This window comes from Chlorocebus sabaeus, chromosome 23, assembly GCF_047675955.1.
Source record: "Chlorocebus sabaeus isolate Y175 chromosome 23, mChlSab1.0.hap1, whole genome shotgun sequence".
Lineage (NCBI taxonomy): Eukaryota > Metazoa > Chordata > Mammalia > Primates > Cercopithecidae > Chlorocebus > Chlorocebus sabaeus.
In genome coordinates this window covers 35,952,337-35,966,226 of record NC_132926.1, presented here as the reverse complement: position 1 = coordinate 35,966,226, position 13,890 = coordinate 35,952,337, and the positions used below count along the sequence as shown (strand labels likewise).

General features: G+C 41.6%; 1 protein-coding gene across 2 annotated transcripts in view; it reads left to right on the top strand.

The window, feature by feature from the left end:
* The first annotated feature begins 1,204 nt into the window (after positions 1 to 1,204).
* The window catches only part of RBM27 (RNA binding motif protein 27), an 85,431-nt gene continuing 72,745 nt past the window's right edge, over positions 1,205 to 13,890 (top strand). For both annotated transcript variants that reach the window (XM_008014847.3, XM_008014849.3), the window contains exon 1: positions 1,205 to 1,437. In XM_008014847.3, the coding sequence (XP_008013038.1) occupies positions 1,379 to 1,437 (59 nt within the window). In that variant the 5' untranslated portion in view covers positions 1,205 to 1,378. The remainder of the gene's footprint in view (positions 1,438 to 13,890) is intronic.

Genomic DNA, 13,890 nt, shown 5'->3' with positions numbered 1-13,890 from the left:
TTTTATGCCAAGACATTGTATGTTGGGTAGTTGCCATAGATACCTCAAGGCTCACAAAACCAAAAATATTTAGTGTCTGATCCTTTGCAGAAGTGTGCCTCTACCTGTTCTGTATATATATGGTACGTCTATTTGAGGTTGATCCATTTCTTTTATATGAGGTGTGTGCTCATTAGGTATTTTTCAAAATGTTATTACAATGCGTAACCCCATAAAACTGTTCATCTTCTTAAGAGGAGAAGCTCCGTTTTGCTCACCACTGGACTCCCAGTGCCTTACTCAGTGCTGGCAATTGCAGGGACTCAGTATATGTTATTGGGTAAGCATTTTAACATCAGTGCTAAACCAGTGATTTCAAAACTCCAGAAGGAATTTCTCACCTACTAGAAAGTTAAGTTGACTATATCGGTAGTTTCTAATTTTTCTTTAAAATTATTTTTTTAATCTTTCTTTGCTGATTAAAATTCTCCCTACCCGTCCCCCAACCACTGAATTTTGGATATGCAATGAAAAGATAATTAAAACCAAACTATTGGCGTCGTTTTTCTTTCTAAATAAAGCAACATTTATTAATAATACTAGCAAAATTGAAATGGCCTCAGCCTTTTACATCCGTGCGCCACGTTTTAAAAATGACGATTACTGGATTCCAAGGCATGGTTGTCAGAAACATTCTGCGTAATTAAAGCAGAGCAGCAAAAAATACAAACGTGAGTGCCGATCAACATGAGTGTGTAAAGAAAAAAAGTAAAATTTTGCATTCTGTGCAATGTGTCGAACGTGAACGTATTGCACGTTGTGTTGCAGATTTACTACAGCTGAGTCATTTCGGGACACGAGTGTGTGTTTCCAGGAAAAACGAGAGGAAGGAACCAGGCTAAGGGGCTCGCCGGGTTCCCCCAGGCACTCCCAGCAGCAGACACCAGTATTCCGCGGCGGGCGGCGGCGTGGTCAAAAAAAGGCGCCGCTGCCCCTTTAAGAGGCAAAGCACCTTTTCCAAGATACCATCTTGCACCAGGAGTTCACGTAAGCTCTCCACCTACCTTGCTATATCTCTCCTCCCTGACTGGGTACGGCCTGCCGGCGGGGCGAGCGAGCCTTTTCATTGGTCTTGCCCTCAGGGCCCTCTCTCTCTTATTGGTTCTCAGGCCTGCCGCTCGGCACTGTCTCCCGCCCACCTCAACCTTCGGGCTAGGTTGAGTGAGGGCTCTTGGGTTAGTTCCTGTTAGGCCCCGGCCGGGGGAGTAGGTTGAAGTCTCCTAAGATGCCCGGTGGGCTGGGGCACCGGGAGCTGTGAAGGGAACGTGAGGAGGCGGCGTAGTGGAGACCCACGGCAGGCCTGAAGAAGAGCGGCGGCCGAGCCCGCCTTCCCTGCACCATGCTCATAGAGGATGTGGATGCCCTCAAGTCCTGGCTGGCCAAGTTACTGGAGCCGATGTGAGTGAGCCGGGCTGGGCCGGGGCCGGCGAACGTGGGCGTTGGGGGCCCGCGGGGGCGTGGGGGAGGGGAGGCGGCGTGGGGGGCGGCGCTGAGGGGCCGCGGCCGGGAGGTCCCGGCGACGCCTTCCCTGTAGTACTATCACCATTGTGGTGGGGCTGAGGGTGGAAGAGGAGCGCTGGGGACGGAGAGGCACCGTGGATGTGGGACTGGGGAGGCAGGCAAGGACAGCGAGGGCTTTTCAAACGCAAATATCGGGGTGTTGGAAGGGGTAGCAGGGGCAGTAAGGGAATTTAAAACATTGCTGTTTGAGAACTGAGAGAGGGGTAGCAGGGCTCTTGAGGAATTTTTGAAATGTGAATATTGGGATGTCGAGGGGAATAGCAGAATATCATCAAGGGTTTGATAAACATTATTATGGGACTGAAAGGTCTACAAGCAAAATATCGAGGGCATTTTCGAAATATGAGGGCAGAAGCGGGTAGCAGGGACATTGAAACTATATAGCGATTATTGGTGAGTTCTAAGGGATCAAGAATATTGGAGGATTTGAAAAATACTATGGAGTAGATGGAAAGGATGTGTGGAATTTGAAGGGTTTTAGAAATTATTGGGGAGGTGATGTGTGGTAGCAAGGATATTAAGGGATTTTAAAGTATTATTGAGGACTCGATAGTGCTAGGGGAACTGATGATTTTTAGATACATGAAGGTTGGAAAAAATAGGTTTTTGTAAGTTTAGTTGAGGGTCCAAAGGGCTACACTGGTATGCAGCATTTATTGGTGGAGGAGTGTACCTGACAGCATATAGGGATTTTTAGATACAGGTGTTGGAGGAATAAAAGGAGCGGTAGAAAGAATTAAGAGATTTGTAAATATTCTTGTGCGATTGAGAGGGTAGTTTTGTAAATGTTTTTGTAAGATTGAGAGGACACCTGAAGATAATTGGGGTGTAGGATGAGGGACTCAAAAGAATGAGACCGGTCTTTTAAAAATATTTTGGGTAGTGTTAGTAGAAATGTTCTTGGGAGGCTTGAAAGAGGTCATAGAGGTATCAACATTTTGTTTGTTTTATAACCTTTTTTTTCGAAACAATGCCTCACTCTGTCTCCTAGGCTGGAGTGCAGTGGCTCGATCTCGGCTCACTGCAACCTCCACCTCCCGGGTTCAAGCGATTCTTCTGCCTCAGCCTCCCGAGTAGCTGGGACTACAGGCGCGCGCCAGCACGCCCAGCTAATTTTTTGTGTTTTTAGTAGAGACATGTTGGCCAGGGTGGTCTCGAACTCCTGACCTCAGGTGATCCGCTCGCCTTGGCCTTCCAAAGTGCTGGGATTACAGGCGTGAGCCACTGGACCTGGCCATGTTTGATAACCATTTTAAAGGCTAGGGTTGTGGAGTGTTTATTTGGGGGAATGGGGTATGGCTAGTTACTGGAAAGGAAAGGATAATGTTCTGCCTCCTCCTTGCTTCTGCTTATTCTCTTATTGAAGGTTAGGGCTTTCTGCTTGAAAGAAAGGGATAGAAGAAGAGATGTGCAGGCTTCGACTCATTAGGTCAGACTGCATTAGTGGAAAATTGAGTGTTTTTCAGAGGTGAAGACAGGGAGTAGTTTGGGAGATGTGGAGGCATGATAAAGGAGCTTTTGGGGGACAGTGTCGAGCTACTTCCCTGTTAATCTTTCAGTGAAAATGACTTCTGAACACACTCGAAGGTTTTTTAGAAGAATATAGGTCTCTTGAATAGGGGTTTTTTCACCCCTACAGTGAAGTTTTGGGCACAAAGATGGAAATGGTTTGTGGTGAAGGTGGGAAATAAAATGGATGTAGTGAAATTGACCCTATATGAGAAAAGGTTGAAAAAAGAAAAATACCTTTATGTTTAAAGTGTTCTTCATGTGGCCGGGCACCGTGGCTCACGCCCGTAATCCCAATACTTTGGGAAGCCCAGGTGGGCGGATCATGAGGTCAGGAGTTCGAGACCAGCCTGGCCAATATGGTGAAACCCCGTCTCTACAGAAAATGTAAAAATTAGCCAGGCGTGGTGGGGCGTGTCTGTAGTCCCAGCTACTGGGGAGGCTGAGGCAGAAGAATCACTTGAATCCCAGGAGGCGTAGGTTTCAGTGATCCAAGATGGTGCCACTGCACTCCAGCCTGGGCGACAGAGCCAGACTCCATCTCAAAATAATAAAAATAAGAAAAGCGTTGTTCATGTTAAGATTAAAAAAGAAAAAATACATCTCTTTATTTTGTATTCCTGCTGCTCTGATGCCTTTAAAAAAAAACCTACTTTCCATACAAGTTTAATTTTGTTAGTAGATATCCTTTTAAGAAGTATTAAACATACATTTTATTTTATGTCTTGGATAGAAGGTAACAACTTTTAGCCTTGTAGTTACTTGCTTTTTCTTTTCTTTTCTTTTTTTTTTTTTTTAAAGCTCCCTAAGATGTTTTACTCTGAGTAGTGCTTTTTGGTTTCTTTTTTCCCCCCTTAATGTTGAAAGTTAGTCTGAGTGGGAGCTTCATCTTGCTTAGGCTTTTTTTTTTTTCTAAAGCTACTTAGACTCCTAAGTATGATCATTCTGTAATTTTCATGAGTAAAAATTATCTTTCAAAATGATTACTTGAGTTTAGTTTCTCCTTTTGAGTTATATATTCAACTTAAAGTTCACATGCTTATTTTTTTTTTTTTTAATTTTTGTTATTTAGGGTAAAAAAAAAAAGGCTAAAATATTTATTTATTTGTTTGTTTGTTTATTTGAGATGGCGTTTCGCTTTTGTTGCCCAGGCTGGAGTTTGGTGGTGCAATCTCAGGTCACTGCAACCTCTGCCTTCTGGGTTCAAGCAATTCTCCTACCCCAGCCTCACTAGTAGCTGGGCTTACAGGCACTTGCCACCATGCCTGGGTAATTTTTTGTATTTTTAGTAGAGACGGGGGTTTCACCGTGTTGGCCAGGTTGGTCTCCAGTTCTTGACCTCAGGCGATCCACCCGCCTCAGCCTCCCAGAATGCTGGGATTACAGGCATGAGCCGCTGCACCTGGCCTAAAATACTTACTTTTAACTCGCCTAAGTAACGGTTTTGAATGGAGATATTAATAATAATAAAGTAAATGCAGATACCATGTATATTTTTATCCTTAGTATGTCATCATGGGAGATTTTTTGTTTGTTTAGATATCCTAAAATGTAATAAATGATATGCTAAAGTGGGCTGTGTTTGTAAATTTACTTTTTTGCATATTCCAGATTCAAGAAAATTTTCATGGCAGATTGGCATGTTGCTACAACATTGCATTTCAGAGCAGTTGCTAGGCTTTGAGATAGTATAGTTGCACTGGCTAGGTTGGAATCAAAACTATGGCTGTGCACATGATTTTTTTTTTTCCTTTTGCTTTTGTTTTTGAGATGGAGTCTCACACTGTCACCCAGGCTGGAGTGCGGTGGCGCTCACTGCAACCTCCGCCTGCCGGGTTCAAGTGATTCTCCTGCTTCAGCCTCCTGAGTAGCTGGGATTACAGGTGCCCGCCACCATGCCTGGCTAATTTTTTGTGTTTTTTAGTAGAGAGGGGGTTTCACTATGTTGGCCAGGCTGGTTTTGAACTCCTGACCTTGTGATCCGTCTGCCTCGGCCTCCCAAAGCGCTGGGATTACAGGCATGAGCCACTGCGCCCGGCCTGTGTGCACATGATTTTCTATCACATTTTCTTATTTAACTTAGTTTACAGTAAATTAAATTTATAAAAGCTTCCAATTCCTGGGGGATTTTTAAAATGTTACATCTTGTCCTTAGTGAAACATGTGCATATAACAGGAGGTATTTCTTTTTTTTTTTTTTCAAGACAGAGTCTCGGTTGCCAAGGCTGGAGTGCAGTGGCACGATCTTGGCTCACTGCAGCCTCCGTCTCCGGGGTTCAAGCGATTCTCCTGCCTCAACCTCCCAAGTATCTGGGATTACAGGCATGCACCACCTTGCCTGGCTAATTTTTGTATTTTTGGTAGAGATGGGGTTTCACCGTGTTGGTCAGGCTGGTCTTGAACTCCTGACCTCAGGTGACCTGGCTCCCAAAGTGCTGGGATTACAGGCGTGAGCCGCCGCACCCGGCCTAACAGGAGGTATTTCTAAACCAATCTAGTTTACAGTTGATTATTCCTTATGGACTAGTTAGTAATGTCATGGGCTAGTAGATCTTATAACTGTCATCTTCCATTCCCTTTGTAGGTAGCAAACACATCTGTTACTTTTGTTAGAGGAAAGACAGGAGGGAGACAGGAAGAAACGACACCTTAACTGGCTGGAATAAACTAGTACCACCATTTTTGTTGGCAGTGCAGTAAAAGGGAGGGAAACCAATATCTCAGTCAAGAAGTTTTTCTCTTTCCCTACAGCTGTATGAGTAAACTAGACTCTGTTCTTGTTTGGGGCTTTCATCTTTCCTCACTTTCAAAATATCCTAGATATCCTAGTCATAGAGACTGTGTAGGGATTATGCACAATTTAGAGATGTTATGGTTTCTTTCTGTCAGAAATAACTGCTCATTGTAAGTATGTGAACCCCTTTAAAGTACGGTTCTACTAAATTCAGGAGATAAGTGCATCACTAAATAAATTTCTGCAAGTTTAAAAAAAGATCAGGCAAGCATTTTTCAGTAACCTGCATTCCTATCAAAACATGTTGTATTTAATGGGGAATGTTTTATTTATATTATATAAAATGTATAAATATGTATTATTCACTGCTGCTTGTTTGGCTTAGTGTAAAACTTTCTCTTGGTGTATGTTTTAAAAAGCATGGTGGAATTTGTAAACTCTTTGGACAATTTGCATCTGTCTATCTTACTTTAATAGACGTTGTATGAATCAGGGCATTTAATTTCTAGTTCCATATCTATTTCTGATTCACTCTGTGACAGGAGAAATTGTCTACCTTTTTCTGTTAAACAGAATTAAATTTTATTTGCCTTTTACCTACTTCACCAAGTGTGTTATGAGTATTAAAAATGTAGACTAAGTGGTTTGTGGACCTTTGAATCATTCTATAAATATAAACAACATTTTATGGTTTTTGGAATATGAAAATACATGAAACTGTCTGCAAAAGTATTTTGCTTATTACTGTTAAACACCACTGCCACTTAAATAATAATAGTCTATTACAAGGTAGATCTAGAGTCTCATTGCAGGTGCTATAGGTAGCAACAGGAACTGCTAGTCAAAGTCATAGACTTGATGTGCGGTTTTTGTGAGTTATGGCCATATCAGTCTTTTAAAGTGCAGTAGGAGACTGAATATGTTGTCAGCTTGGAGTGTGATAGAAAAGGCAGCAATAAGGTTAATAGAATAAGTTTATTTCATTGGTTCATATTTATGGGTTCAGTGATCATGATGCGTATACTTTGGTTGAACTCTAGAGTTTACATGTTGCTTTATGTTGGCAGTCCTTACCAAATTGAACTCTGGATAGTAATCTCTGCAGTTACCCAAATGGGAGGAAAAATAATCATCTAGCAATTGTTAGACCTGACCACCTGGTAAATAAACTATGGGTTAAATAAGTATTTTGAGGTATATTCTTAAGTTTGGGAAGAATTGGTAATTTTCTAAGTGTACTTAGTGACTTCAGAGAGTTAGTGTGCCTCTAAAGTGCTGTAGGACTTAAGGATACCATTCACGATTTCATAGAAAAGAACTTTGGCCAGAAGACTTCTTGGCAAGTTTTAGTCCACTAACTTAAGAACGTATTTATTCTTATGTCCTTTGGTCTGCCTTTTAAAGATGTCTGACTTCATCCTTCCTGGCCCGATAACTATAGGCTAGAAGCCAGAAGTTGCTTTTATAGTCCTATGTTTCTTGCCACTGTCTTCTCTTATCCTCTCACAATGTTGCTACTTACTTCCTTATTAATATCTTTTTATACAATTTGTTATTTTGTACTGTAATTATTTGTTTGCATGTCTACCTCTTGGCCATGGGAGTGCAGGGCAAGGTCTGTTTTGTTCAGAGTAATTCCATTACCAAGCAATATGCTTGGCACTTAGTAAACATTCAGTATATGTTTAAATGAATGAACATTCTCATATGTATATATAGGTAATTGACAATTAGAAAAGAAAGAAGTTTTTAGTAGTCTAATTTTGTGCATATATTTAGCTGGTGGTTACTATACTAGGAGCTATCGTCCAAATACCCAAATGGTATTTGCAACTGATGAATGTATGTATATATTTTCCTCCCAAATAAACCTAGGGTTATTTCTTCCACATCATGTTCATTCATGAAAGCCCCTAATTACTTAAAAGGAAGATGAAAGTACTATGGTCTGAATGTTGTTGTCCCCCCAAAATTCATGTTGGACATCTCAAAAAAAAAATAAAATGTAAGGAGCCTGCTTGTTACCATGAGAGGACATAGAAGGTACAATCTATGAGAAATGGGCCCTCACTAGACTCCAAGTTTGCTGATGCTTTAATCTTGAACTTCGCAGCCTGCAGAATTGTGAGCAACACATTTCTGTTTATAAATTACCTAGTTGGCTGGGAACTGTGGGCTCGTGCCTGTCATCCCAGCACTTTGGGAGGCTGAGGTGGGTGGATCACTTGAGTCCAGGAATTCGAGACTAGCCTGGACAACGGGGCAAAACTCGGCCTTTACAAAAAAGTAAAAAAAATAGCCTTAGTCGGGCATGGTGGTGCACGCTTGTAGTCCCACCTACTTGGGAGGCTAAGGTGGGAGGATCACTTGAGCCTGGGACGTTGAGGCTGCAGTGAGCCATGATCACGCCACTGTGCTCCATCCTGGGTAACAGAATGAGACCCTGTCTCAAAAAATAAATAAATACTAAATTGCCTAGTCTAAGGTATTCTGTTATAGTAGCCCAAACAGACTAAGACAGAAAGTTTTCATTTGAAAGTACCAATACATGTATATCTTTAATAGGTATTAACAAACGTGAAAGTCAACTCCATTTTTACTTACGTTGTCCAGTATGGTCCTGTCTTTTTTTTTTTTTTTTCTTTTGAGAGGAGTTTCGCTCTTGTTGCCCAGACTGGAGTGCAATGGCATGATCTCGGCTCACTGCAACCTCCGCCTCCTGGGTTCAAGCGATTTTGCTGCCTCAACCTCCTGAGTAGCTGAGATTACAGGCATGCGCCACCACGCCTGGCTAACTTTGTATTTTTAGTAGAGACGGGGTTTCTCCATATTGGTCAGGCTAGTCTAGTCACGAACTCCTGACCTCAGGTGATCCGCCCCTGGGATTACAGGTGTGAGCCCCCGGGCCTGGCCCAGTATGGTCTTATCAAAGGAATAATCTGAACACAGATCTCAGAGTCAGACTGTTTTAAAAAATTTACTTTCATTCTTTTAAAATAAAAATAAAAGTATTATTGCATTATGACAATATAGAAAATAGAGAAAACAAAATTATTAGTATTTATTTTCAGTTTCTCTTCTGTGTATAAATTTTTATGTAGCTACAGTCAAGCTCATTGTAAAATTCTGATTTCTTTGACATTACATTAGAAGCATTTTTCACATGTATATGTTGCTTTTATAACCGTCACTTTGGTTTTTTTGTTTTTTGTTGTTCCCCCCACCCCTGAGGTGGAGTCTTGCTCTGTCGCCCAGGCTGGAGTGCAGTGGTGTGATCTCGACTCACTGCAACCTCTGCCTCCCGGTTTCAAGCGATTCTCCTGCCTCAGCCTCCCAAGTAACTGGGATTACAGGCATGTGCCGCCACGCCTGGCTAATTTTTGCATTCTTAGTAGAGACGGGGTCTCACCATGTTGGCCAGGCTGGTCTCGAACTCTTGACCTCATGATCTGCCTGCCTCGTCCTCCCAAAGTGCTGGGATTACAGGCGTTAGCCACCCCGCCCGGCCCTTGTTTTTTTATCAAGACAGGGTTTTGCTCTGTCATCCAGGCTGGAGTGCAGTGACGTGGTCATAGCTCACTGTAGCCTCAACCTTCCAGGATCCAGTGGCATGGTCATAGCTCACTGTAGCCTCAGCCTTCCAGGATCGTACAGTCCTCCCGCTTCAGCCTCCTGAGTAGCTGGGACTATAGGCGCATGCTGCCATACCAGGCTAATTTTTTAATTTTGTTTTTTTAGAGATGGGGGTCTCACTGTGTTGCCCAGACTGGTCTTGAACTCCTGAGCTGAAGCTATCCTCCCACCTCAGCCTCCTGAAGTGCTGGGATTACAGGCATGAGCCACTATGCCTGGCCATAACCATGATTTTAAAAAAAAACATTTGTTTATTATATTGTATTATATTATATTACATATATATTTTTTGAGATGGAGTCTTGCTTTGTTGCTCAGTCTGGAGTGCAGTGGCATGATCTCAGTTCACTGCAACCTCTGTCTCCTGGATGGATTCAAGCGATACTCCTGCCTCAGCCTCCTGAGTAGCTGGGATTACAAGCGCCTACCACCATGCCCAGCTAATAACCATCACTTTGGATGTCTAATATTTCACAAACATCCAACAATAAGAGAATGGTTACCTTGGCACTATTTTTTTTGTTAAAAAGTAATGCTGTTTTTATATAATAAATACATTTTATGTGTGTGTAGCTTTAGGTGCCAGTAGTATTTTCTATATTTGCCTTTATTTCCTTAGTCTGGTTTCTCATAAGTGTAACTACTGGTCAGAGAATATGGATTTTTAAAATTTTTTTTTTGAAACGGAGTTTCGCTTTTGTTGCCGAGGCTAGAATGCAATGGCGCAATCTCAGCTCACCACAACCACTGCCTCCCGGGTTCAAGCGATTCTTCTGCCTCAACCTCCCGAGTAGCTGGGATTACAGGCATGTACCACCACGCCCAGCTAATTTTGTATTTTTAGTAGAGATGGGGTTTCTCCATGTTGGTCAGGCTGGTCTCGAACTCCCGACCTCAGGTGATCCACCTGCCTCAGCCTCCCAAAGTGTTGGGATTACAAGCATGAACCACCACGCCCCACCGAGAATATGGATATTTTTAATGACTGTTGATACACATTGAGATCAGGAGATATAATTTTTTTTACCTGTGGCTCAGAAGCACATGTATTAGCTATTTCACCTCTGAAAGAAAGAGCACATTAAGATGGAACTTAAAATTAGATCCATATTCAGAAACATGTAAATTTTTCTGAAAGTGGAAAAGGTCTAAGTAGTCTTGGCTTTCTTCCTAAAGCAAGTAAATGATAATGGTTTTTCAGTAGTGTTTTTTGGCTTGGGGCCAAAGATATAGGACCTTACTCTTTGATTTTATGATTGTATGTCTGAAATTTTCTGTGAAGCTTATGTACTGGCTCAGCAGTTGTGTAATATACGTGCAATAGAGATTTCATTAAAAGGGGAAAAAGACAAATTTGAGATTTTTACAGATGAGGCATTTTTAGGGGAATGTTTCTATTAGCTTACTCTGATAAAAATTTGTTGACTTTTTAAAATAACTTAAAAGATAATTGAGATGTGTTCTTAAAACGTTATTATGCAAGGTGTGAATTTTAAGGAGTCCTATTTGTAAGTAACATTAACCTTTAGAAAATTTCTTTTGTTGATTCTTTAAAAGGTAACCGTTGGTTGATACTTAAGATATGTTAATTTTTCTTGCAGATATACATTAGAAAAAGACATGCTTGTGAAACAGATTTTACTTGTGTGGAATTGCAGCTGATTTTTAGTTCCACAGATGTGCTGTCTGCCTGATCTTAAATGGATCACTTAATTTATCTTTACAGATTTACAAATCTATAGTAGAATGGTAATTTAAAATGGGCATTATTGTCTTTTCTAATCTCCATGTTATAATAGAAGTCCCTTTTTGTCTAGAGACATGTTTATTTAGCATAGTCATGGATCCCAAATTTTACAATCTCTTTCATCCCCAAATATGCTTGTTTTTATAGTCAAGCAGTAGTGGATTCCCATAAGCTTTGGTTCCAAATAAAGTAGCTAAAAGATTTTAAGTACTCTTCCTGGGTATGAGAAGAAGGAAGTGATGAATTTTCAGGAAAGGGAGGTGATATCGCACTTGTATTATATTCTCAAGAGTCTTAGTTGTACTCAGATTTTTGTGACATACTTCTGGAAGTCTTGTTGAGTAGTTAGCATTGATACTGTAGCTACACTATCATGGCTGTGTTTTAGAGATCATATAGTGAGGAATCAATGGGTGAAAGAATAAGAATAATTATGAAGGTCTAGAAAATTAAAGCACAAAACTCCCCAATGTATTTAAGTTTCACTATTCAATTTGTGTGGCTTATTATTTTAGACTTGTAATTTTCTTAAGAGCATACTTTATGGATACATGTTAGGAGCTGTTAAATTTAAATGGTCTTATTCCTTTGGCTGTAAACATGCTGTTGTATTTGGTGCAGATTTCTGTCAGTTATTGACAATCATTTGTTTCCTCACATTAAACAAATGTTTAGAATCTGTGATCATTCTCTTCTCCTGAAGTCTAACCTTTTCTACTCTATTTTACTTTTCTGTATATTCATCTTGATTTTTAAAACTATCATATCAAAATGTGTGTTTTTAAGAGTCTGAATACTAAATATATGTAAAATATATCTGGGTTTATTTTCTTTTCTTCTTCTTTTTTCTTTCTTTTTTTTTTTTTTTTTTTGAGACTTGAGTTGCACTCTGTCGCTCAGGCTGGAGTGCAGTGGCATGATCTCGGCTCACTGCAACCTCCGCCTCCCAGGCTCAAGCAGTTCTCCTGCCTCAGCCTCCCAAGTAGCTGGGATTACAGGTGCATGCCACCACACCTGGCTAATTTCTGTATTTTTAGTAGACACGGGGCTTCACCATGTTGGCCAGGCTGATCTCGAACTCCTGACCTCAGGTGATCCTCCTGCCTCAGCCTCCCAAACTGCTGGGATTACAAGCATGAGCCACTGCACCCAGCCAATATCTGGGTTTCTTAAACCCATTTCAGTTATCCAGTATCTGAATGTTTTGCCCATTCCTCACATGTAGAAACCTTATTATCCATACCCAGCACTAAATCTATCAGATCATTAGACTCCTTGAAGATTCCTATAACACCAGAGAAAATAACATTGCCATTTTGTGCCATTCTTATTTTTCTAAGCCTTTCTCTTCTGTGTTAGACTACCCTTATCCAAGAACTAAACTTTCTACATAAAGGTGGAAATATAATTTTTTCCCCTTCTCTCCTCCATATGAGTGTTGACTAGAACTACAGTGATCAAAAATTTCTTACTGTTCCCAGGGGTGAAATTAAGTTGGACTACACATCTGTTTTTTTTTTTTGAGACAGAGTCTCTCCTGCCTCAGCCTCCTGAGTAGCTGGGACTACAGGTGCCCGCCACCGCGCCCGGCTAATTTTTTTGTATTTTTAGTAGAGGCGGGGTTTCACCATGGTCTCGATCTCCTGACCTTGTGATCCGCCCGCCTCGGCCTCCCAAAGTGCTGGGATTACAAGCGTGAGCCACCGCGCCCGGCCTTACACATCTGTTTTTTAAGGTGTTTATAGAATAATCAGGGTAAGCGTGGCATGTGTATTTTTTTTTTTTTTTTGAGACAGTCTCGCTCTTTCACCCAGGTTGGAGTGCAGCGGCGTGATCTCTGCTCACTGCAACCGCTGCCTCCCGGGTTCAAGTGAGTCTCCTGTCTCAGTCTCCCGAGTAGCTGGGATTACAGGCGCATACCACCACGCCTGGCTAATTTTTGTGTTTTTAGTAGAGATGAGGTTTCACCATTTTGGTAAGGCTGGTCTTGAACTCCTGACCTCTTGATCCTCCTGTCTCGGCCTTCCAAAGCGCTGGGACTGCAGGGGTGAGCCACTGCGCCCTGCTGGCATGTGTAATTTTTATTTTATTTTATTTTTTGAGACAGTCTTGCTCTGTTGCCCATGCTGGAATGCAGTGGCACAATCTTGGCTCACTGCACACTCTGCCTCTTGGGCTCACGTGATTCTCCCACCACGGCCTCCTGGGTAGCTGGGACCACAGGCGCATGTCACCATACCTGGTTAATTTTTTGTAGAAATGGGTTTTGCCATAGTCTGAAACTCCTGGACTCAAGCGATCCCCACACTTGGCCTCCCGAAGTGTGGAATTATGGGCGTGAGCCACCACACTCGACCATAATATTTTTTGAAGATAGAAAGGCTATATGTTCACTATTTTTGTTTTTAATTTAAAATTTTGTTAATAAAAATTGTATGCATTTAAGGTGTGATGTTTTGATATACATACAAATGCTGAAATGTGCATATATATCAAAAGCTAATTAACATAGTCATCTCATATAGCTATCTTTTTTTGTGTGGCGAGAACACCTAAGATCTGCTTTCTTAGGCCAGGCACAGTGGCTCATGCCTGTAATCCCAGCGCTTTGGCAGCCCGAGGCGGTCGGATCACGAGGTCAGGATATCGAGACCATCCTGGTTAACATGGTGAAGCCCCATCTCTACTAAAAAATACGAAAAACTAT